Source organism: Trichechus manatus, unplaced genomic scaffold (genome assembly GCF_000243295.1).
Source record: "Trichechus manatus latirostris isolate Lorelei unplaced genomic scaffold, TriManLat1.0 scaffold00159, whole genome shotgun sequence".
Lineage (NCBI taxonomy): Eukaryota > Metazoa > Chordata > Mammalia > Sirenia > Trichechidae > Trichechus > Trichechus manatus.
The window spans coordinates 356,933-381,450 of record NW_004444095.1 but is presented as its reverse complement, the minus strand read 5'-3'; the positions used below and the strand labels follow the sequence as shown (position 1 = coordinate 381,450).

General features: G+C 40.3%; 1 protein-coding gene and 1 pseudogene across 2 annotated transcripts; one reads left to right on the top strand and one right to left on the bottom strand.

Annotated features, from left to right (window-relative positions):
* The first annotated feature begins 5,783 nt into the window (after positions 1 to 5,783).
* Positions 5,784 to 17,405, top strand: TASL (TLR adaptor interacting with endolysosomal SLC15A4). 2 transcript variants are annotated; one of them, XM_004386229.3, is made up of 2 exons: positions 5,784 to 6,001; positions 15,621 to 17,405. In XM_004386229.3, the coding sequence occupies exon 2, from the start codon at positions 15,622 to 15,624 to the stop codon at positions 16,522 to 16,524; it is 903 nt and encodes a 300-aa protein (XP_004386286.1). In that variant the 5' UTR covers positions 5,784 to 6,001; position 15,621; the 3' UTR covers positions 16,525 to 17,405. The 2 variants fall into 2 exon arrangements, with proteins under 2 accessions (XP_004386286.1, XP_023596331.1); XM_023740563.1 differs by having other exon boundaries at positions 5,784 to 6,622.
* Positions 17,406 to 22,425: 5,020 nt separating this feature from the next.
* On the bottom strand, positions 22,426 to 23,906 carry LOC101357745 (RNA-binding protein 3-like; annotated as a pseudogene).
* Positions 23,907 to 24,518: the final 612 nt, after the last annotated feature.

Sequence of the window (24,518 nt, the reverse complement as noted above, 5' to 3'; positions counted from 1 at the left end):
CAGAGCAGTCAGTGGTGGTAACTGGGCACCATCTAATTGTTCTGGGCTCAGTCTGGTGGAGGTTGTGGTAGTTGTGGTCCATTAGTCCTTTGGATTAATCTTTCCCTTATATCTGTGGTTTTCTTTATTCTCCTTTGATCCAGCTGGAATGGTACCAGTAGATGTATCTTAGATGGCTTCTCGCAGGCTTTTAAGACCCCAGATGCTACTCACCACAGTCGGATGTAGAACATTTTCTTTATAGACTATTATACCAATTGAGCTAGATGTTCCCCAAAACCATGGTCCCCAGCTCTCGGCCCAGTAGCTTGATCCCTCAGGGCATTTGGATGTGTCTGTGAAGCTTCTGTGACTTTGCCCTGGTCAAGTTGTGCTGACTTCCCCAGTATTGTGTACCATCTTGCCCTTCACCAAAGTTACCACTTATCTATCTAGTTAGTGTTTTTCCCCTCCCCACCCCAAGGCTGTAAATCTCTAGGGAAGTAGACTGCCACATCTTTGTCCTGCAGAGTGGCTGGTGGGTTTGAATCACCAACCTTTTGGTTAGCAATTCAGCACTTTAACCTCTGCAACATCACACATATATACATATATATTTAATATATATTTGCATATACTTTTCCCCAGTTATGGGAAAGACAATTAACTGTTTTATCTGGAAGTGAAAATTGGCAAGTACAGTGTGACAGAAAGACATACTGTTGAGGAATTTGAGAGTCCTAGTAAGAGCACAAGGAGCTCCAGTAGGGCAATAGTTTAGCACTTGGCTGCCATCCAAAAAGTTGGTTCGAACTCACAAGCCACTCGGTGGGAGAAAAGACTTGGCGCTCTGCTCCGGTAAAGATTACAACCTAGGAAACCTTATGGGGCAGTTCTACTCTGTCCTACAGGGTCACTATGAGTCAGAATTGACTTTACAATAATGGATATGTAGTATAAGGAGCCCTGGTGGCGCAATAGTTAAGCGCTCCGCTGCTAACCGAAAGGTTGGCAGTTCAAACCCACCCAGCAGCTCCATGGAAAAAGACCTGGTGATCTGCTCCTGTAAAAGACTGTTGTTGTTGTTAGGTACCATTGAGTCGGTTCCGACTCATAAAACCAAACCCATTGCCGTCGAGTCGATTCCAACTCATAGCAACCCTATAGGACAGAGTAGAACTGCCCCATAGGGTTTCCAAGGAGCACCTGGTGGATTCAAACTGCTGACCTTTTGGTTAGCAGCCGTAGCACTTAACCACTATACCACCAGCGTTTCCAACTCATAGCAACCCTATATACAACAGAATGAGACACTGCACAATCCTGTGTCATCCTCACAGTCATTGCTATGTTTGAGCCCATTGTTGCAGCTACTATGTCAATCCATCTCATTGAGGGTCTTCCTCCTTTTTGCTGACCCTCTACTTTATCAAGCATTATGTCCTTCTCGAGGGAGTGGTCCCTCCTGATAACATGTCCAAAGTATGTGTTATGGATTGAATTGTACCCCCCCAAAATTATGTATCAACTGGACTAGGCCATGATTTCCTGTACTGTGCGGTTCTCCTCCATTTTGTGGTCTAACGTAATTTTCCTACGTGTTGTAAATCTTAGTCTCTGCCTGTGGTTAATAAGGCAAGATTAGGTTATGTTAAAGAGGACTAAGGTAGGATGCAACACCCTTACTCATGTCACAACCCCAATCCAAAGTAAGGAGAGTTTCCCTGGGGTGTGGCCTGCATCACCTTTTATCTTGCAAGAGATAAAAGGAGAGAGAAGGGATCAGAGAGATAGGGACCTCCTACCACTAAGAAAGAAGTGTTGGGAGCAGAGCACATCCTTTGGACCCAGGGTCCCTGTGCTGAGAAGCTCCTAGACCCAGGTGAAGATTAATAACAAGGAGCATTCCCCAGAGCTGATAGAGGAAGGGTTCCCCTGGCCTGGCACCCTGAACTCGGAATTCTGGCCTCCTAAACTGTGGGAGAATACATTTCTGTTTGTTAAAGCTATCCACTTGTGGCATTTCTGTTACAGCAGCACTAGATAACTAAGGCAGTATGTAAGACGAAGTCTCAACATCCTCCCTTCTGAGAAGCATTCTGGCTGTACCTCTTCCAAGACGAATTTGTTCATTCTTCCAGCAGTCCATGGTATATTCAATATTCTTTGCCAACACCATAATTCAAAGGCACCAGTTCTTCTTTGGTCTTCCTTATTCATTGTGCAGCTTTTGCATACATATGAGGCAATTGAAAATACCATGGCTTGAGTCAGGCACACGTTAGTCCTTAAAGTTACATCTTTGCCTTTTAACACTTGAAAGAGGTCTTTTGCAGCGGATTTGTCCAATATAACATGTCGTTTGATTTCTTGACTGCTGTTTCCATGGGTGTTGATTGTGGATCCAAATAAAAGATTACAGCCTAGAAAACCCTATGGAGCACTTCTACTTTGTTACTTGGCGTCTCAATGAGTGGAGAATTGACTCAATGGCACCCAACAACAACAACATATCTAGAATACTTCAGTATATCTGATTGTGGCTGGACATCTGCTGTAGAGTTGGTGCCCCAATCTGTAGCAACCTTATGCACAATAGAACTGTACCATCCCCATGATCTGTTGCAAATTGGACTGTTGTAATACATAGGGTTTTCACTGGCTGATTTTCATAAGTCTATCACCAGGCCTTTCTTCCTAGTTCATCTTAGTCTGGAAGCAACACGCAAGCCTCCACTGACTGATGGGTGGTGGCTGTTCATGAGTTGCATTGGCTAGGAATTGAACGTGAGTCTCCCGTACGGAAGGTGAGAATTCTACCACTGAACCACCAATGCCTTGAACCTACACTAGAATGAAATAAAACAATGTTTGGCCCCTAAGGTGCTATGACTGCTTGACCACAGCTAAGTCCTTCATGGGCTACAAAAGCTTGGGGATGTACCGGGCCTGATTTTATAGGGTTACACTGAGACAGAACTGCAACTTGGGCAATGAATCTAGTAGATTCTGGTAATGGCAAGTCAAGTCAAACTGGGTGCTAGTTGCAAAACTGTCCACGTTGTGGCTCAAGTATTGGGAACCTGCCCTTTCAACTGTACCTAAGTAATGTTCCACGAATTAATGCCGAAAGTCATGGAAGATTCCTTAAGAGAAAAATGCCAGTACACGTTCAAAGATTCCCCTAAGTCATAGATCAAAGGTAAACAAAACAAGCAAACTCATTAAGTTGAATGTTTACACATTCAGGGTTTAGAACTTACCTTTGCTCAGAGTTAGGTAGAGAAAGAGAACCGAAGTAGTTAACGTTTGGGCAGAGTTATTCTTTGTTGATTTACTTGAATCAGTTAGGGTAAGCCAGGTAAATGATTTTGAATAACCCTAAATATTTTTCTGCTTTTGGGCAAGAAGAACTGAGCCATTTGTGGATAGACTTGCCTATCCCATAGGAAAGACATAAATTATAATACATTTAGGCTGCAAAATTATATATGGCTTTAAAATGTTGCTGACTCATGGCAACCCCATGCACAATAGAAGGAAACACTGCTCAGTCCTATGCCATTTATAGGGTTTTAATTGGCTGATTTTCGTAAGTATATCACCAGGCCTTTCTTCCTAGCCCATTTTAGCCTGGATGCTCCACTGAAACCTGTTCAGCATCATAGCAACATGGACGCCTCCAACTGACCAATGAGTGGTGGCTGCGCATGAGTACACCGGCTGGAAATAGAACACAGGTCTCCAACATGGAAATTGTCTTAGTTATCTAGTGCTGTTATAACAGAAATACCACAAGTGGATGCCTTTAACAAACAGAAATTTATTCTTTCACAGTTTAGGAGGCTAGAAGTCCAAATACAGGGCCTCAGCTCCAGGGGAAGGCTTTCTCTCTCTCTTGGTTCCAGGGGCAGGTCCTTGTCATCAATCTTCCCCTGGGTCTAGTAGTTTCTCAGCACGGGGATCCTAGGTCCAAAGGATGCACTCTGCTCCTGGCTCTTCTTTCTTGTTGGTAGGAGGTCCCCCTTCTCTCTGCTCACTTCTCTCTTTTATATCTCAAAAGAGACTGACTCAAAATGCAACCTAATCTTATAGATTGTGTCCTGCTTCATTAATACAATGGACAGCTCACTCCCAAATGGGACCATAACCACAGGCATAGAGGCTAGGATTTATAACACATAGGATAATCACATCAGATCACAAAATGAAGGACAACCACACAATACTGGGAATCATGGCCTAGGCAAGTTGACACATTTTTTGGGGGACACAATTTAATCCATGATAGAAGGTGAGAATTCTATCACTGAACCACTAATGCCTTTGACTTAAAAATACTAGTTTTAAAATTGAAAAAGTAATACATACACACAGTAAATATTTTAACAGGTTTTTGAGTAAAAGCTAAGTTTCATTCTTAAAAGGTAATTGTTTCTAGTTTCTCCTGTAGCCCTATAGACATATTCTATGTATAAGCAAACATATATACATTTTGGCGTAGTGGTTAAGCGTTTGGCTGCTAACTATAAAGTCAGCAGTTTGAATCCACTAGCTGCTCCTTGGAAGCCCTATGGGGCAGTTCTACTCTGTCCTATAGAGTCACTATGAGAAAGAATCCGCTCGACAGCGATGGGTTTGGTTTTTGGTTTTATTCCTTTAAAAAATACAAACTGGAGCATATTATATGTTCTTGCTGAACAATGTATCTTGGAGATATTTTCCTATCTTAGATATAAAGCCAGCTCACTCTAATAACTATATTGTTGTCATTAGGTGCTGTCCAGTCGATTTTTGACTCATAATGACCCAATGTGACAGAACAGAATTGCCCCATAGGGTTTTCTAGTCTGTAATCTTTTACGAGAGTAGATTGCCAGGTCTTTTGTCCCTCAGAGGTGCTGAGTGGGTTCGAACTGCCAACCTTTCAGTTAGCAGCTGAGCACTTATCTGTTGCGCTGCAAGGACTCCTTAATAACTACATAAAACCCATTGCCTTTGAGTCGATTCCAGCTCATAGTGACCCTGTAGGACAGAGTACAACTGCCCCATAGGGTTTCTAAGGAGCAGCTGGTGGATTCAAACTGCTGACCTTTTGGTTAGCAGCCTGAGCTCTTAACCATTGCGCCACCAGGGCTAGTGTTCTATAGTAGGGATACACTCTTATTTATTTAACCAATATCCTATTTATGGATTTTTTTCCCCCCAGTTGTTTGCTATCTTAAGCAATGCTGCAATGAATATCTTTTCACATATGTCTGTGCACAGGTACAAGTATATCACTAGAATAAATTCATAGAAATGGATTGTTGGATCAAAAGTTATAAATATTTAAAATTTTGATAGTTCCCGAGAAACTGACCTCACCAATAGCATATGAGAGTGCCTGTTTCTCCAGAACCTTGACCACACAGTGTATTATTGATTTTGTATCTTTGTTAATCTGATAACAAAAACTTTTTGTTTGCATTTTATAAAAAATTACAAGTATAACTGAGAAATAATACTGCTTAAAAATTACAAGTTAGTGGAGAGACTGAGGATTTTTTATAGTTGTATCTGACTTTGGCTCACTTTTGGGAGAGGGGTCCCAGGGAGTTTATCATTATAGGAGTAAATTTAATTATGTTGATAGGGTTCCTACAAAATGTGTTGCAATAAGCTATTTTAACAAGAGACAGTTTCATGAATAGGTTTCATTTTTCGTAAAAGGGGAAGAAACACCATTCTGTGGCTTGATGTGGGTTTGTCAGTTATTGCCCCTCCTCTTTCTGGGACTTCCCATTGCTTCTTTAGCACAAATTAGGCTCGAGCAAAAACAACATTTTCTCTTCCCATGGGATCAGTTATAAAAGAAGTGGCAATGCAACGAGCAACTTACTTTCTTGGTCTTAACCAATGAAAGGTAGACTCACGAAAGGCTTGCAAACATTTCTGGAAAGAACACAGGCTGGCTTGTTCAGCTCTATATGGTCAGTCGCTGTGTTTCTGTGGGAGCAGAGGAGCAGAGTGGTTAGTGAAGGTAAGAAAAAGGAGACAGTGGGCCTTGTAACTGCTAACATTTTCTGCCATTTATCCTGTCACTCTTTCTTAGCCCTTTATTACTAGAATGCAGATCCAATCTTACAATGTCTAAAATGCTTTCGCAGCTTACCAAATCAGAGGTGGGAGGAGACAAAGCAAACTATCAGTGGAGTTGGATGATAAAAGAGAAATAAAACCAAACACTCTCTTCTCTTACCTCCTCAGGTTTACATTTTGGCCATTTCTGAAGCATTTTTTTACCTGAAATTTTGAGTGGTCTGATCAAATTTTTGTTGTATGGTTTATTCAGTCCTTTTTCACTAATCCTACACAAGTTGAGCTTCTTCTTTTAAAAGCCTAAAAACCTAAGCAGAATTTTGCAGGAACAGCACACAGCTCTTGAATTCAGTTACAGTGATGGCATTTTAGAGACGATACAATCACAATCAATTCCATTTGGACTTGGCTCTCAATTATTCAGTTCAGCGAACTTGCGATAGGTGTTGTTCTTTGTGGCAGGACATTTTCAAAGTGAACATGAGCTACAGTGATGATGCTTTTTGAAACACCACCTGAGTGATTTGGGAAAAGCTGTCAGAATTAAGGAGTGCATTCACAGGTGGGCTTTTGTTTGAATTATCTTTGGACCTGCTCAAACATTCATTTTTCTCGTGCATATCTATCTGTGCTTGAATATAGACCTGGTTGGTCAGAATATTTGTACTGATATTTTTATAACATTTCTTGCATAGATCAGTTTGGGAAGATTTTGTTTCTGAAGCCTCTTTTAGGAGTGAAGAGTGTTTGAAACTGGTGTTAAGCATTCATATTATAGTAATGGTAATTTTGTGGGTATACAAAGGTAACGAACTAATTCTATTATCTATTATCTCAAAACAAAGCACGTTTATATCAAGTCATTGAATCATTTCCAATCCCATGTATAATGATTATCTTAGGTATATAAGATATTGCCCCTCTAGGCTCCTAACAAACATTATAGAATGTAAATGTGCCTTTATTAAATATGTTGTAGTTACTTTCCTCTCAATTTTTATTTCAAAAAAAATTCAAATTTATATAAAAGTTGAAAGAATAGTACAGTGAACACCCATGTTTCTATTATGTAGATTGATCAGTTGTTAGTATTTTGCCACATTTACTTTCTCTCTTTCTCATAGTTGTTTTTCCTGAATTGTTTGAGAGTATATTGACTTTGGAGCCCTGGCGGCACAGTAGTTGAGAGCTACAGTGAGCTATGGCTGCTAACCAAAAGGTCGGCAGTTCAAATCCACCAGACACTCCTTGGAAACCCTATGGGGCAGTTCTACTCTGTCCTATAGGGTCGCTATGAGTCGGATTCAGCAACAGGTTTTTTATACTGACTTTAGGATACATGTTACCCGTAAATACTTAAGCACGCATCTCCTAAGAATAAGGGCAGTCTTCTACTTACTACAATATCATTATAACATCAAGGAAATTTAACATCAATACAATACTATTATCTAATTTAAGGTCCATATTCACATTTCCCCAATCCACATGTCCTCTAGAACTTTTTTATTTATTAAATTCAGCATCAGTCAAGGATCTTGCATTGCGTTTGATTGCCATGCCTATTACCACGAACATTTATTGAATTGCATGATGTTGAATTACTCGATATATTTTGACACAAAATGAGAGGACTAGAAAATGAAGAAATGTGATCTTAATGTTTAATTTTTCAATTTGTAAGATGTCAAGAAAGGATACGAAGAAAAATACAAACTATGACAGAAATATATTTACTAATATTTCACGCCAGATTTTATACATTCTGAAATAAGGAAATCTACACATCTAGAGAAAGCCCTAGGGAGGAGCTATTGCACTTGGTCATAGGATCTAAGTAGAACCAAACAGAAAATTATTTATTTACATGGTAATGTTACTATGGAAAACAGAGGGCTTTCAAATTACAATTATATTCTCTTGGTCACCAAGTTAGACTTTCACAAATTAATTCATTGAGTAAGAAACACTTCATATTTGATAGAAGAGTAGATAATCTCAAATTATATTTTTGTAACAGGGATTGAAATAAAGATGGGTGATATTTTAGAGCATTTGTCAATGAAATGGTGTGAGAGATGAAATAGTAGGAATATAATCTAAGGTATGTGAATAAATGCATGGTTATTTCCAGCTCTAAAAAAGTATGTATTTTTAAACAAAAGAGTAAGGAAACGGCAGATGCTATTTTAGACATGGAGATCCTTCCTAAAGAGTCCCCTTATTTTTGGTAAAGTTCTTGTATCCCTTACTAAAATAAATAAAAATAAAGCTTCTAATATAGATTTGATTACATTATCATAACTAGATTGTGAATAAAGAAAGACTCAAGTATTCCAATGATAACTTCTAGTGATTTACATGCAAGTCCCAAGAATCAGTAAGATCTTAACATTTAGATTGGAATAGTGTGATCTCTAATTCAGATTATAGGGGAGATAGAGAGGTGAAGAAGTCCCTGTGTGGTGGAAGCGCTTGGCTGCTAACTGTAAGGCTGGAGGTTGGAGTTCACCCAGAGGTGCCGCGAAAGAAAGCCCTGGTGATTTACTTCTGAAAAATCAGCCATTGAACACCCTGTGGAGTACAGTTCTACTCTGACATAAGTGGGGTTTCCACAAGTCAGAATTGACTCCACGATAACTGGTTAGAGAGGTGAAGAGATGAATAGGAAGATTTTGAGGATTTAGGGATATTAAAAAACATCTCTGATATATCACCTAAACATGGTCTTAACCAGACAGTTTGCTTCACCCTCAAATCTGAGGCATACATAAATTTATTCATCAATTGGAAAATTAAAAAAAAAATAATGTATTGAAAAATGTCAGTGGAAACTATTAATCTCAAATATTTCTGGTGAGAATAAACTGGTCCAAGCTATTTGAAAAGCAATTTGGCAATAACTATGATCTAGTGATTCTACTTCTCCCATTCTGGTCGAAGGAAACATTCATGGAAGCATATACAATGATTACACATAGTGAAAAAGCGAGAAAACTCTCCATGAGAAATGATTTACTAAAATAAGCTGTGCCAATAGCATGGAATATTTTGTAACTGTTAAAAGATAAAGATATATAAGCACCTTAGCTAGCTAGATCAGTAGAAAGCTTTTTTCCTGTCTTTGCTTCCACAAGGTCACCTCCTGTAATGCCAGGAGGAAGCCCCTCCCCACTGCCTCCATTTTGTGCGAAGCTGCTGGTGGTATCTTCTTTGCGTCCCTGTCTCACTCCAGCTTCTTAGATGTCTTAGTCTGCATGGGCTCAAAATGTCCTTCCAGAGACAGGATCTGTTCTGTCGACTTATCACTCCAAATTCCCCTGCTCCCTACCAATTCCTAATCTTCTCGCTTTCCTTTTGCTATTTCCCATTACTCCTTCGTTCCAAAAACTGTTCCAATGATTTATTTCACTGTTTAAGGTAGTAGCTGCTTTTTGCTAATGTTTCATACAATCCTGATAACTATATTGGGGTAGGGGAAAGAAGAACCTAGAATCTCCTAATTTAGGGACAAGGATTCTGGATGGTTGGTCAGGGGTGCTGAAATGTTAATTATGAGATGAGACCCGAAGGGTATAGGTGGTGGGAACAGAGGTTGGAAAGGGAACCAGATTTCTCAGAACAGAAGAAAAAAAAAATGCACACATAGCTGGGATGGGCAGGATGATTGGGGGGACCGGGAGGAGTTCTGCATGGCTGGGTTGTGGGTCCTGTGGGGAACAGGCAGAGAGGAGGTTGGGAAGGCAGACAGGGACCACACTTCATGAGGGCCTAGGGTATATAGACTTTATTCCAGAGGCGATGGGGAGCTGTAACATTAAATTACCTCGTGGAGGATGTTGGAAAATTAGGGGTGAGAGGATGCCAGGCTCTAGCAGTGGGAATACTTAAGGAAAATTTTCATATGATTAGACTCGAAGACCTGTTTTTTTTCAGAGGCAAAATCAGAGGATAAGGTATTTGTGTACCTCAAGGACATATGAGTGCTGGCAATCAATTGCCACATGCTTGCAGGCCTCTGGGCTGCCCCTCAGGAGTGGGCACTGGCTGTCTTCCTGGGGCTTTTCTTTCTGTACTTCACTGTCCATTCCTTCCTTTATTCGGCAATTGCTGCTGTTATTAAATGGAATCAGTGCTGATATCCTTTTCCTGGAAGAACTAATGGCTTGTTTTCATGACTGTGTGATACCAGCTGCTCTCAACTGTGCAGTAGTGTGACGGGGTGTAGAGAACAGAGCACACGCTTTGAAGTTCGTAAACTTGGCCTTGAATCTTGCCTCTAGCACTTAGTAGCTGTGTGACCTTGGGAAAATCATTTGTCATATCTGAATCTCAGTTTTCTCATTCAGAAAATGCAGATTATGATAATGCCTAATGTACAGTAACGTAGAGTTAATGTACGGAAAGCACCCAATAAGCAGTTGCTATGATGACGATGATGATAAGGATGTTCTATTCAACTCATTGCATCTGCTTTTTGACTTAGGTCAGGGGTCAGCAAGCCAAGGCCCATGGGCAAAATCCAAGCTGCTTGTTTTAGTAAGTGAAGTTCTTTTGGAGCATAGTCACACCCATTCGTTTACATATTGCCTATGGCTGCTTTCATGCTACAAAGGCAGAACTGAGTAGTTTCGACAGGCGCCATACATCCTGCAAAGACTAAAATATTTATTACCTGGCTCTTTACAGAAGAAGTTTGCCAGCCCCTAACTTAGGTTTTTCCAAATGTTCTCTCTTGTAAAGTCATTCCCTCTTTAGGTTTTCTCTCTGATTCCATGCTTGTGTTGTTTGGGTGTAAATTAAAAGTGTATCTATATTCAGAAGTCATAGCAACAGTTGTCCGAGAAACTGTGTAACTCCTAGTCTGGAAGGAAGAATTTATATTGCAATTTCTTCTGAACTCCAAGTAAATGACTTAACAAGGTGCCATACTTTAGCATATATTTCTAAGTTGTAAATTTGCACATAAGCTTAATTTTGGTATTCCCCTGTCTTGTAATGATCAATGTAGGCTAAATTTGCCTAGAACATCTCATCTGCAAATGTCCTTGGGTGTCTTTTTCTTCACACTGAACCAGTCATGGAGAATTCTAAATATATGCAGCTTCTCTAAGAGGAGAAACAAAAATTCAAGTGATAAAATATGTTCGAATGATTAAAAGAATGTTATCGGGTTAAGTTTTAGTGTCTCAGATGAAAAGAAGTCTAATAAGAAATATAGCAACATTTATTTGAAATATTTCTTTTATAATATCTTTGAAGAGATCCAGTAATGTGTCATAAGAATTTCCTGGATAATCGCTGAGGATTATTAAAAAATGCCAACAGTTAATCAAAACAAACCCAAATAATCTTTCTCTATTTTTAAATTTTAACATGTTGTGATGTGTAGCACTGGTTTTATCTAATGGTGTATTAAAGAGTTGTTATGAAGATTAAATGCTTTAGCATATGTATAATTTTTGTAAGCGTTACGCGTTATTACTTTCCACAGCTTTAGAGCAATCTTTCAAAAGTTGCCTTAGCATGCTCTCTGCTGCCCTCTGCTGCTAATTTTCAGAAACTAATTTTGATTCTGAGTAATGCTCACCTAACTCTCTAATTTCTCGTCTCTTAATATAGTTATAAACTCAAGGAATATTAAAGTTTGACGGGACTTTAGAGATCATTTAATCCCACATTCTCATTTTACAGATGAGAAGTCGAGTGCATGAGAAGTTCAGCAGCATGTGAACATGGATTCTGGTTTCAGACTGCTGGTGTCTGAGCGCCTGGTGGCTTTGGAGACAATACTCAATTTTTTTCATCTGTAAAATAAGCGTAGCAATAGTGCCTACATCTTAGAGTCTTTGTGGGGCTGGATTGATTTAGTGCATAAAAAGTACTTAGAATAGTATCTGGGATGTAGCTAGTACTGTTAGCACCTGAGCTCTTAACCACTGCACCACCAGGGCTCCATAGTACTGCATCAATCTTAGCTATTATAGACTTGTCACTAACTCCACTAAAGCCATTAGCTAGTGACAAGGTTAGAACTTGAACTCTGGTCTCTTGACTACTAGTTCAAGTTTTGTTTTGTGTTTTGCCTCAATGACTCTGAATTCATAAGCAAATTTTACCTTGAAATGTAGATTTTTGAAACGTGACCTGTTGAGTACATTTGAAGCTCTTGTAGTCTTTGCAAAGCTATGTGATACCACACTCCTTGTAGTGTTCAAGGCGGGCTTCCCACAGAAGTTATTACAAACTCTTATGGCTCCTCAAGCTCCCAGTAAATACTCCCACTGCCTATATTGGGAGATAATTTCACTGTTGACTTTCAGTAACTGCTCTCCCGAGCTCTCAGTCTGAATCTCCAATTCACAGTTGGATACTTACAGGCTCAGCCTCATATTAGACAAGAGAAATTAAACGAAACATGTCAGTTCCCTTCCCGGCTCCTCCTCCTGATTTCTCTTCAGTCAATGCCAGTGCCACTTCCCCACATACCCAGATTGGAAGGTGCAGAATTACTTTTGGCTTCTCTATCGCCTTCACTTTCATGCCCAGGATACTTGGTCTCTCAAATTCATCTCTCTTCTTCTTGGACCGTAGTGATAATTAGGGTTTTCCTTGGCTGATATGCAGAAGTAGATCACCAGGCCATTCTTCCTAGTGTGTCTTAGTCTGGAAGTTCCACTGAAACCTGTTTAGCGTCATGGCAACATGCAATCCACCACTGACAGACAGGTGGTGGCTGCATATGAGGTGCACTGGCTGGGAATTGAACCCCGGTCTCCCACATGGGAGACTCCATGTGTGTCAGAGTAGAACTGTGCTCCATAGGGTTTTCAATGACTGATTTTTGAGAAGTTGATAGCCAGCACCTTCTGCTGAAGTGCTTCTGGGTGGACTAAAACTTCCAACCTTTCTGTTAATAGTAAAGCGCGTTAACCATTTGTACCACCCGGGGACTCCAACAGCCATCCTGGTGGGTGTGAAGTGGTTCACCATCTTTTGATGCCTCCTCTCCAACAACTCTTCTGCTCTGCTAATTACCATCTCAAAGAGCCCTGGTGGCGCAGTGGTAAAGGGCTCGGCTGCTAACTGAAAGGTTGGCGGTTCGAACCCACCAGCAGTTCCGAGAGAAAAGACCTGGCGATCTGCTTCCGTAAAGATTACAGCTGAGGAAACCCTATGGGGTAGTTCTACTCTGTCTTACAGGGTTGCTATGAGTTGGAATCCACTCGACAGCACCTAAGAACAATGTAACAACAACAGTTCTCTTCTCATGCATGTAACATTTGCCTTGTTGAGGGCAGAATGACACTTAGAAAGTTTTTTTCTGGAAAGAACAACATTTTCTTTATTCTTATGAGGTAAGTGTGCTCAGCATAGGATAGGTAGGTACTTCATGTATTTGTTGATGATCTTTAACTTTGTATCTTCGTGCTCTATAACAGGGCTGGCATATAGTCAATATTTAAATAATTGATAAATTTGCTGAATATATCTTGAAATAGTTCCAGAAGAGAAATTAAACATTGTAAATATTACCCTTGCAGAATTTCAAGACTAGAACACATTTTATTTACTTGGAAAATAATATATAGATGAATGTAAAAAGGATACTAAAATTTTTTAAAAATTGTACCCTTACTGACGGTTAAAATACAATCCTTCTTTAAAAAAATTTTTTTTTGATTTTTGGTGAAAATATACACAACAAAACACACCCATTCAACAATTTTTACACGTACAGATCAATGCCATTGATTACATTCTTCACATTGTGTCACTATGTCTATCCATACTGTTTTACTACCATGAATTTAAGCTTTCCGCGTCCCTTCAAGTTGTCATCTGTGCTTTAGAACTCCTGTTGTCAGTTTGATCTCATACAGATAGTTCTTTAAAAGAGCACAATGTTCAAGGATGACAGTCTTGACTAATTGAGCTACACTGTGTTTAGTTTAAAGATAACTTCATAGGATAGTTTTGGTTCAAGGTTTAAAGATTATTTCAGGCCAAGAGATTCGAGGGCTCCTCTAGTCGCAATGGATCTCGTAATAATACTTCTTTTCTAATTTGACTTTTTTATTTCAGGCTCAAGTTGGCAGGTCAGGTTTAGAAGCCCAGACCTCAAGGCCAAAGGGGACCAGCCCCTCTATATTCCTTGCTATGGTCTTTTGCCCCGGTGCCAGGAATATCATTGCATTTCTTTTTTTAGAAAATGCAGCTGCTGGCTTCTAGCCTTTTCTAGCCACTCGTGACTCCAGTGACAACTGCTAAGGGTGAGGAGGGGAGGCAGGTGTAGGAAAGACCCGTGGTCAGGAAACTTTCTTGGTAACTAGGGTAAGGATAAACACATCAATTGGACACAGAGACATTCCCAGGAAGTATTATGAGAAGTGGGAGGGATAGAGCAAGAAATCCATCCTGGGCTGTAAAGGTAGGACAGGCTTCATGGTCCTTTTTGATGGCCTGATAGTGAATTAATTTCATACCAGGCAATTGTTATCAGCTATCTGATTGAAATTCATAAATATCCTTTGAGTCTCTCCCAAATGCAAATAACTGTGCTAGGTGCTAGGGATAGAATACATAGATAAGTAGGATACAGCTCTTGTTTTCCCTAGAATTTACCACGTATTTCCTCATCATTTTTCTCATAACCCACCATCTAGACCAACCATGTTGCTCCCCAATTTACAACTTTTCAATCACTTTCCATTTCCTATGGGGCAGAGCACAAATGTCTTTCCATGACTCCCAAGGCCCTTCATGACCCAATTCCAGTCTATTTTCCAAGTCTCATCTGATTATGCGCAGCGTCTTGGTATATCATGAACGGGCCATGCCATCATATTTTCTTGTTTTTAGTGTTCTAAATATGTATATAAAACACTACATTTGCCAAATCAACATTTTTCGGGTGCACAATTTAGTGATATCAATTACACTACTCATGTTGTACAACCATCACCATTAACAGAAACTCACCACTTCCTAAACAATGTCCTATCACCATATTCTCTTTTAACCCTGGGCCAGTGGTTGGAACTCCTACTCACTTTTGACAATTCAGCTGAACTGTCACCTCCTCTACAACACATCCCATGACTTCTCTCCTTTACCCTAGACTGTGTTAGCGGCCCCTCTTCTGTACTTCCTTTGTGCCTATCACTCTCATAACCCTAAATCACATGATATTGAAATTGTTTATTTTCTCTCACAGTGGGAAACTCCCTCAAGGATGGAACTGAGTTCTATCCATCTTTATATCTACAGCACACACCATAGTCCTGGTATATCCAAAACAAAAAACAAAACCCATTGCTGTTGCGTCGATTCTGACTCATAGCGACCCTACAGGACAGAGCAGAACTACCCCACGTGGTTTCTAAGAAACAGCTGGTGGATTCAAAGTGCCGACCTTTTGCAGGCACTAAGTTACGGATGGCTGGGTGGATGAATGGAGTGGCTTCATCCATTGTCCTTTACTTCTGATATGTCAGCTGCTGATTTTTAAAACCCTAATCTTCTTTTTCTCCACTGTTACTCATCAACTCTCTTTCCAGAATGCTGTCAGAAGGATATCTCAGTGGACTTGCCTATTGGAACGACGTCCACTGGAACTGTGCCTCTCATAATGAGCAAGTGGCTGAGGAAAAGGGAGAAGAGACAAATGCTGATGCCGTCCTTTCCTACTCCTCTGTGGACGAAACACAGGTCAGAAGTCTCTACGTGAGCTGCAAATCCTCTGGCAAGTTTATTTCTTCAGTGCATTCAAGAGAGAGCCAACGCAGCAGAAACCAGAGAGTCACAGTGCTGCAGACAAACCCCAATCCTGTGTTTCAAAGGCCAAGCTTGACCACAGTTGAAATCTGTGGAGACCACAGTACCAGCAGAGAAACCTACCTGGTACCACCTTCCTGCAAAAGTATTTGCAAGAATTACAATGACTTACATATTGCAGGGGGCCAGGTGATGGCCATTAATTCAGTGACAACAGATTTTCCCTCCGAGAGCAGTTTTGAATATGGCCCTTTGCTGAAGTCATCTGAGATTCCTTTGCCCATGGAGGATTCCATTTCTACTCAGCCCAGTGACTTTCCCCAAAAACCTATCCAGCGCTACTCATCCTACTGGAGAATAACCAGCATCAAAGAAAAAAGTAGCCTGCAAATGCAGAAGCCTATTTCTAACGCGGTGCTGAATGAGTACCTGGAGCAGAAGGTGGTAGAGTTATATAAGCAATACATTATGGACACCATGTTTCATGAGAGTTCTCCTACCCAGATTCTGGCATCTGAACTCATCATGACAAGTGTGGACCAAATTAGTGTTCAAGTGTCTAGAGAGAAGAACCTGGAGACTTCCAAAGCCAGGGATATAGTCATTAGCCGCCTGTTACAGTTGGTGTCAAGTGAAATCAGCACTCCTAGTCTTCATATTTCTCAGTATAGCAGTATGAATTCATAGAGAGGATGCTTCCATTCTCCTTTCTCAGCTACTCAAACCCAAAGTAACACTTTATTACATTTATTCTGAGAAAGTCCAGGAGGAGGTTCTGAAGAGAGTCAAGAGCTAGAGAAGTAAAGGTTGGCTGGAAGTCAGGTGTGAATTAAGGCGAAAGCTCATAATATTACACCTGATGGAAGAATGTGTGAAGAGGAGCTATGAAGAATTATTTCAAAGAGACGGTTGTACAGCAAATTAAGCAAAAATAAAAATGATCAAAAAAGAAAAGGTTATGACTCATTTAAGGGGGTATAGAAATTGAAACAGAAGAAAAAACAAGCCAAATAAGAAGGAAACACAGCAAAGGCAAAACTGAAAAGTCAAAAGGTTTCAGGGTAACTAGTTATGAATATGTTTGTTACCCAGATACATTCCTCCAAGTTGCTTCTCCTTGGGGGAAAAGGACTGTGGGAGGCTGTTACATTTGGGTAGAAAGACGGCTTCAAACATTTTCCAAAATAAATGTTTATATTGTTTCTCTAGTCTGTGTCAGTAGATCATTTAAAGATACAGCTCTGTAAAATGAAAATTGTAGCAAATTGCAGTTGTTTTTAGTTTTGAATGATTATTTAGCCATAGCTATGGCTAGAAAATAGCCACTCAAATCCCGTAATTCTGTTTACTAGTGAGGAGAAAGTTTTCTAATTGAAAAATGCCACTTAGTAACCCTTTAAAATATCTAGTTTTATTTTGCTGTATATGATTTTCTTGGGATACTAAGCTTCAAAAGAAACTACGAATCTTATTTTTATCCATTGTTTTCCTCTTCCTTTTCTCCATGCTGTTTTGATCCTTTTAGATCCTCAAAACAAGGTTAGCAAAACCAAAAACCAAACCCATTGCCGTTGAGTCCATTCCGACTCACTGCGACCCTATAGGACACAGTAGAATTGCCTGTAGGGTTTAGGAGGAGCGGCTGGTGGATTTGAACTACCAACTTTTTGGTTGGCAGCTGTAACTCTTAACAAACTAATTTCTCATGCTATCAAATTCTGCAAACTCATTCACTAGGATGGAAACTTTATGAGCTGTTCACCGCTTTACCCCTTTCGTCTAGCACAGGGCTTGGCAAACTACAGCCTGAGGGCCAAAAACCAGCCTGCTGCCTGTTTTTGAACTCCTGCGAGCTAAGAATTATTTTTCCATTTATAAATGGTTGAAAAAAAAATTGAAGAACAATATATCACGAACTGTGAAAATCATATGAAATTCAAATTTCACCGTCCACAAATAAAGTTTTATTAAAACATAACCACACTTACTTGTTTACGTATTATCTGTGGCTGCTTTCACGCTAGAATGGCAGATTGAGTAGATGCAACCGAGATTGTAGGGCCCAAAAAGCCTAAAACATTTATGATGTGGCCCTTTACAGAAAAAGTTTGTCAAGTGCCTTACCCACACAGTAGTTACTTGACTCAATTCAAGTTTCCTGGGGAAGTAGACTCTGAGATAGAAATTGGTGAAGAAGAGTTATTGGAGCGTGGTCTTAGGAACAACTTCTGTGAGCAGGGGCGGATTAACCAGTAAGCAAGGAATGCGCAGGCTTACATTAAGCAAGGTACGCACCGGTTACTTGTGTTTACTTACTAATCTGTAGGGCACGATTTCACATGGATTTCACCACATCTTTGCACCCCAACATCAACAAGGTTGGGGTATAACTTTAGCCGAGGCAATTCAGTTGAGGGCAATTCCCAAAGTGGGAATCAGCTGTGAGCCTTCAGTACCAAACTCCTGGCAGCTGCTGAAGGAACAAGTGTCCAGCTTCGTGTCCTAAAAGAGCAGTCTCGGTGGAGCAACGCGGCATCCTCTACATTCTCGGTAAGTATTCGCGGAGGAGGAGTCCCTGGGTGGTGCAAAGCGTTCATGGGTTCAGCTGCTAGCCAAAATGTTGGAGGTTAAAGTCCACCCAGAGATGCCTCAGAAGAAAGGCCTGGCAATCTACTTCTGAAAAAACCAGCCATTGAAAATCTTATGGAGCATGGGTTTTACTCTGACACACATGGGGTCCCATGTGTTGGAGTTAACTCAACTCAAGTGGTACTGGTAATTGTTGAGTAAATGAATTTTTTTTCAATAATATATAATATTGCATAAGGAAACCTGATTTTGAAATAATTATTCAGAAATGTTATTCACTGTTTAAAATATATCATAATAATCCACCCACTACCATTGCTGTCGAGTCAATTCCGACTCATAGCGACCCTATAGGACAGAGTAGAACTGCCCCATAGGATTTCCAAGGAGTGCCTGCTGGATTTGAACTGCCGACCTTTTGGTTAGTAGTCATAGCTCTTAACCACTACACCACGAAGGCTTCTATCATCATATTAGCTACTATGTATTAGTTATTTAGGAGCCCTGGTGGCACAATGGTTAAGCACTTGGCTGCTAACTGAAAGGTCAGCAGTACAACCTACCAGCCGCTCTGCGGGAGAAAAGACCTGGCTATCTGCTCCCATAAAGATTACAGCCTAGGAAACCCTATGGGGCAGTTCTACTCTGTCACACGGGGTTGCTATGAGTCAGAATCGACTCAGTGGCACACAACAATAACAATATTAGTTGTTTGCTATGTACCTGGCACTGTGTTAAGAAGTTTGCATGAATTATCTTATTTAATTCTCATAATAATCGTATGAGAGACTGTGTCTATTATTTACCCCTTTTTACAGATGAGCTAGGTGGGCTCAGGGAAGGTAAGTAATTTGTCCAAGGGCACACAGTGAGTGGTGGAACTGGATTTGAATTCAGTTCCATTTGACTTGAAAGCCTTTGTTCTTAACCATTACCATCTGCTTTTTCCTGTTGACCACTGTATTTGTCTCATTAAAGACTAGTGTTCTACTCCAAGGGAAATCAACTCAATTGTTTTCCTATTATGTTACTTCATTTCTTACTGTGAATGCCATAAGGAGGAACTTGCATTTTATCATGAGTGCAATGCAAAGCCATTAATGGCTTTTAAATGGGCTCCATAGCAATAACCACAGTCTGAATTTATTCAAATCACTCAGTTGTTTACTTGCTTATTGCCTATCTCTTGCACTAGAATACTACTTTCTTAGGAGCCAAGACCTTGGTTGTCTTCCTCAGTCCTGTTTCGCAGTGCTTAGAACAGTGCCTGGTTCATAGAAAAAAACCAAAAACCAAACCCATTGCCATCGAGTTGATTCCGACTCATAGCGACCACGTAGAACAGAGTGGAAGTGCCCCATAGGGTTTCCTAGACTGTTATCTTTACAGAAGCAGACTGCCACATCTTTCTCCCGCAGAGCAGCTGGTGGGTTCCAACCACCAACCTTTCCATTAGCAGTCAAGTGCTTAACCATTGGGCCACCAGGGCTCCTGGCTCATAGAAATCACTCAATAAATATTTGCTGAATGAATGCATGAATAGGCAGTATATAAGTTTCTGATGGCTGCTGTGAAAAATTGCCAAAAGTGACTTAAAACAACACAGATTTAGTAACTTACAGTTCTGGAAGCCGGAAGTCCAAAATCAGTTTCATTAGGCTAAAATCAAGGTGTTGGCAGAGCTGCGTTCCCTTCTGGAGGCTCTAGGGGAGAATCTGTTTCTTTGTCTTTTACAGTTTCTCGTGGCTGCCTGCTTTCCTTGGCTCCTGGCCCTGCATCACTGTGACCTCTGCTTTTCCTGTCATGTCTCCTGCTCTGACTCTGCCCTTCCTGCCTGCCTTTTATAAGCACCCTTGTGATTACATTGGGTCCACCGAGATAATCCAGGATAATCTCCCCATCTCAATATCCTTAATTTAATCCCGTCTGCAAAGTCTCTTTTGCCACATAAGGTAACATATTCACAGGTTCTGGGGATTAGGACATGGGCATCTTTGGGGGCCATTATACTGCCTAGTACAGACAGTAACAGGATCATATTTTCCCTCTAGGTTGTCAGAAATTTGCATCTCCAGCATCAATTCGCCTTATTCAGGATGGATAAATCCATGTTTACTTATACATAAAATAGTTTGTTTCCCTTTCTGCCTCCTCTCATCCCATACAGAAGTGTTTTTTGGTTTGTTCATACACATTAATCCATGCTTTCCTCTTGCTCGTTTTAGTTGTCCTTTTCTGGACTCTAATTCTATTCTTATCTTTCTTTCCTTTCAAAATTGTTTCTTTTTTTCATTATAAAGGTAGTACCTGCTCACTATAGAAAAATTGGGTAACAGCAAAGTAGAAAACTAGTGAAAAATATCACCTCTAATTCCCCAATCCCCAAACATTCAGTTAACATTTTGAGTGAATTTCTTTCCAGTCTTTTCTCCATGCATATTTTTTTGGAGAGGGTTTAGTTTCTCTGAGTAGAGTAATTGTGTTATCTATGAATTTAATTTTGTATCATTTGTTTGTTTGTTTTACACTACAGCAGAAGTAAAAGTTCTGAGTCTGGTAGATTCACTGTTGTTTGCCAGAAGATAGTATATTAGTTTTTCTTTCTCCCTCGTACACGATTTGATAATGTCCTAATACTTGTTGACATTTTTGTCTGCTGCAGAGCATTGGACCAATGTACTCAGGAAATTGTCTGTGTTAACAACAAGGTCTCTTTCTGACTTTTAACTGTAACCAAGAGTTCAACATGCACTAAATACAATTTGGATTATTTCTTTTTTTTTTATATTAACCCTTTCACCAGCAGTATATGAGAGTTCCAACTTCTGCACATCCTTGTCTTCACTTGGTGTTGTCAGTCTTATTTCTTTTAGCCATTCTGGTGGATGGCTAGTGGTATCCCATTGTGTTTCAATTGCATTCCCCTAATGATTAATGTAAGGAGCCCTGGAGGTGCAGTGGTTAAAGGGATCGACTGCTAACCAAAAGGTCAGCGGTTGGAAACCAGCAGCAGCTCTGTGGGAGAAAGGTGTGGCAGCCTACTTCCGTAGAGATTTACAACCTTGGAAACCCTGTGGGGTCGCTGTGAGTCAGAATTGACTTGATGGCAGTGGGTTTTTTTTTTCCATACTGAAAATCACTTGCCAGATTTTTATCTATTAATGCTGTAAAATTCCACAAATATTTAGTGAGCATGTACTATTAAACAAAGATGTATTTGACAGTCCCTGTTTAAAGAGCTTACTTATGTAGTACAAAGGCTATAAAGCAAGGTACACTAAGTGTAGAAAGACATGCAAAGGACTATTTAGGCTGTGTTGCAATTTATCCCAATTCATTATCTGCAGCCTTGCCTCATCTCTTTTTATTTTATTTATTTTCTTAGTTTCTGATCCTCAGCCCCTATTACAGGGTTATGACTGGAATCTTTTCTACTAAGCACTCTGGGAGATGGGGTGGTGGGTAGGGGATGAGGTACCTTCAGTATGGACTTTAGTATCAACACTGGCTTTGACCCCGGACTTGGCCAGAATCGCAGAGCGGGCATAGTGTGTGGTCACTAAACATTTGGTACTGAAACCTCTCCCATCCTATCCACAATTCTTTTTTTTTCAATTTTCAGATTTCATCTTTTTAATTGGCTCTGTGAAGGACATCCTAAATGCTACTGAAATACAACAGAATATCTTTTCTTCCAGTATTAAGAAAAAATGACATTCACAAACATTTTTAAGCTCTTCTATATAATCAGGGTGGTAATATCATAATGTAGAGTAAAAAAACACCTCTAAGAAATTATATTCTTGATGCAGATTTCTTGTAGGTATTTTCAGAAATTGTTTTCTAACCATAATAAAGAAACATTGTGTGCAAAATTTTTAAATGTCCCTAGATACTCATTAATTAAAAAAAAATCAGTCTGACCAAAGCTTTTGGCCAGAATAATCCTGAGTGCCTAAACTGAAAAAAAAAAAAAAAAAAAAAAAAAAAACTGGTAAAAGGAAAAATACCTAGACTCTACAAATGTTGCAGAATTGCTCTTTAAATGGGAAAAAAAGTTTAAAAAAACATATGGAGTTCACTAAAAGCTCTTTAACAGGATACCCTGGAAGCTCAATTCAAAAATAGAAGTTGATGTACTAAAACAAAGATGTTTCAGTGCAGCTCCAAAATTTTTTTTAAATAAATACAGCCATTTAGAAGGATGATCCTGGATCAGAAGAATTTTTATTCCTTGTGTATCTACATTATATGTGCATGCCTTGTCTCAGTAATTGTAATTGTCTCTGTAATTCCCTCCAGAGTAGCGATCATAACCACCCTGGCTTCTGCCACTATAGTTTCTGGACCATCCATATCTATATCCATATCCACCAGGCCAACTATCATACTTGCTGCTCCCATAGCCTTGGTCTCCACCACCTCTACAGTAGCTGCAGCCACGCCCAGTGGCACCAAAGGCACCACCTCTGGACCATGGTCTCGGGGGACATCTAGCTCAATTGGCGTAACATAGTTTGTAAAGAAAATGTTCTACATTCTACCTTGGTGAGTAGCGTCTGGGGTCTTAAAAGCCTATGAGCAGCCATCTAAGATACTCTACTGGTCTCACCCCTTCAGGAGCAAGGCAGAATGAAGAAAACAAGATACAAGGGAAAGAGTAGTCCAAAGGACTAATGGACCACAACTACCACGGCCTCCACCAGACTGACCCCAGTACAACTTGATGGTGCCTGGCTACCACCACTGACTGCTCTGACAGGGATCACAACAGAGGGTCCCGGACAGAGTCAGAGAAAAATGTAGAACAGAATTCTAACTCACAAAAAAAGACCAGACTTACTGGCCTGACAGAGACTAGAGAAACCCCAAGAGTATGGCCCTCGGACACGCTTTTAGCTCAATAATGAAGTCACTCCTGAGGTTCACCCTTCAGCCAAAGATTAGAGAGCCCCATAAAACAAAACGAGACTAAAGGGGCACACCAGCCCAGGGGCAAGGACTAGAAGGCAGGAGGGGACAGGAAAGCTGGTAATGGAGTTGAGAAGGTTGAGAAGGGGAGAGTGTTGACACGTCGTGGGGTGGGCAACCAATGTCACAAAACAATATGTGTATTAATTGTTTAATGAGAAACTAATTTGCACTGTAAACTTTCATCTAAAGTGCGCGCGCGCGCGCACACACACACACACTCACACACACACACAAAAGCACCCCCTGTAGTTCCCTGGGCCAACTTGCCCTCGTGATCCACTCGGATCTGGCGACCATCCAGGGACTCTCCATTCATGGCTCACCTGGCATCTGAGGCATGTTCTGAATTGGTGAATGTGATAAAGCCAAAACCCTGGGATCGCTGGGTCCTTGACAATGACCACCTCAGAGATAGGCCCGAAGCTGCTGAAGTTGTCTTCCAACGCCTGCTCATTGGTGTTGAAATTGAACCCTCCCACGAAGAGCTTCCCCTCTTTGGAGGACATGACAGTGAATTTGGGTCCTGGAAATTAAAATAGAACAACCCGAGCGACAGCTAACGCCGACGAGCAGCGAGAATGGGTGCCCACAACTCTTATTTCTGTTCTCCTGTGCCCCATGTCTTGCCAGAAACAACTCAGATATTGACAAGAATAAAGTCAGGTAGAGAGTCTCTCAACATTTCAGCAGAGACCTGCAGAGAATAGTTGTTAAACTTGCTTTTGTGATTTGCTAACTTTGGATATTAAGAGAATGAAAAACCAAGGCAAATGCCAGGCTGTTTTTTTTTTTTTACAAAGTTTCTTTTGCAGAATGTAATAATTTTTTTTCTCTTGAAAAATAGAGACAAATGCCAAGGCCCAGGGAGTGAATGTTTCATATCAGCTTGCAAGAAGAATTAAAAGATATCTTTTTGTATTGTCAGTGAGTCCCAGTCAAAAGAATTTTTTTTTAAATTTTATTGTACTTTAAGTGAAAGTTTACAATTCAAGTTAGTCTCTCATACAAAAATTTTTACCTACATTGTTATATGACCCTAGTTGTTCTCCCTATACTGTGACAGCACACTCCTCCTTCCCACCCCTGATTCCCCATGTCCATTCAACCAGCTCCTGACC

Excerpts from the sequence above, each read along its gene's own strand:
- TASL (XM_004386229.3), top strand. The coding sequence starts at position 15,622 with ATGCTGTCAGAAGGATATCTCAGTGGACTTGCCTATTGGAACGACGTC.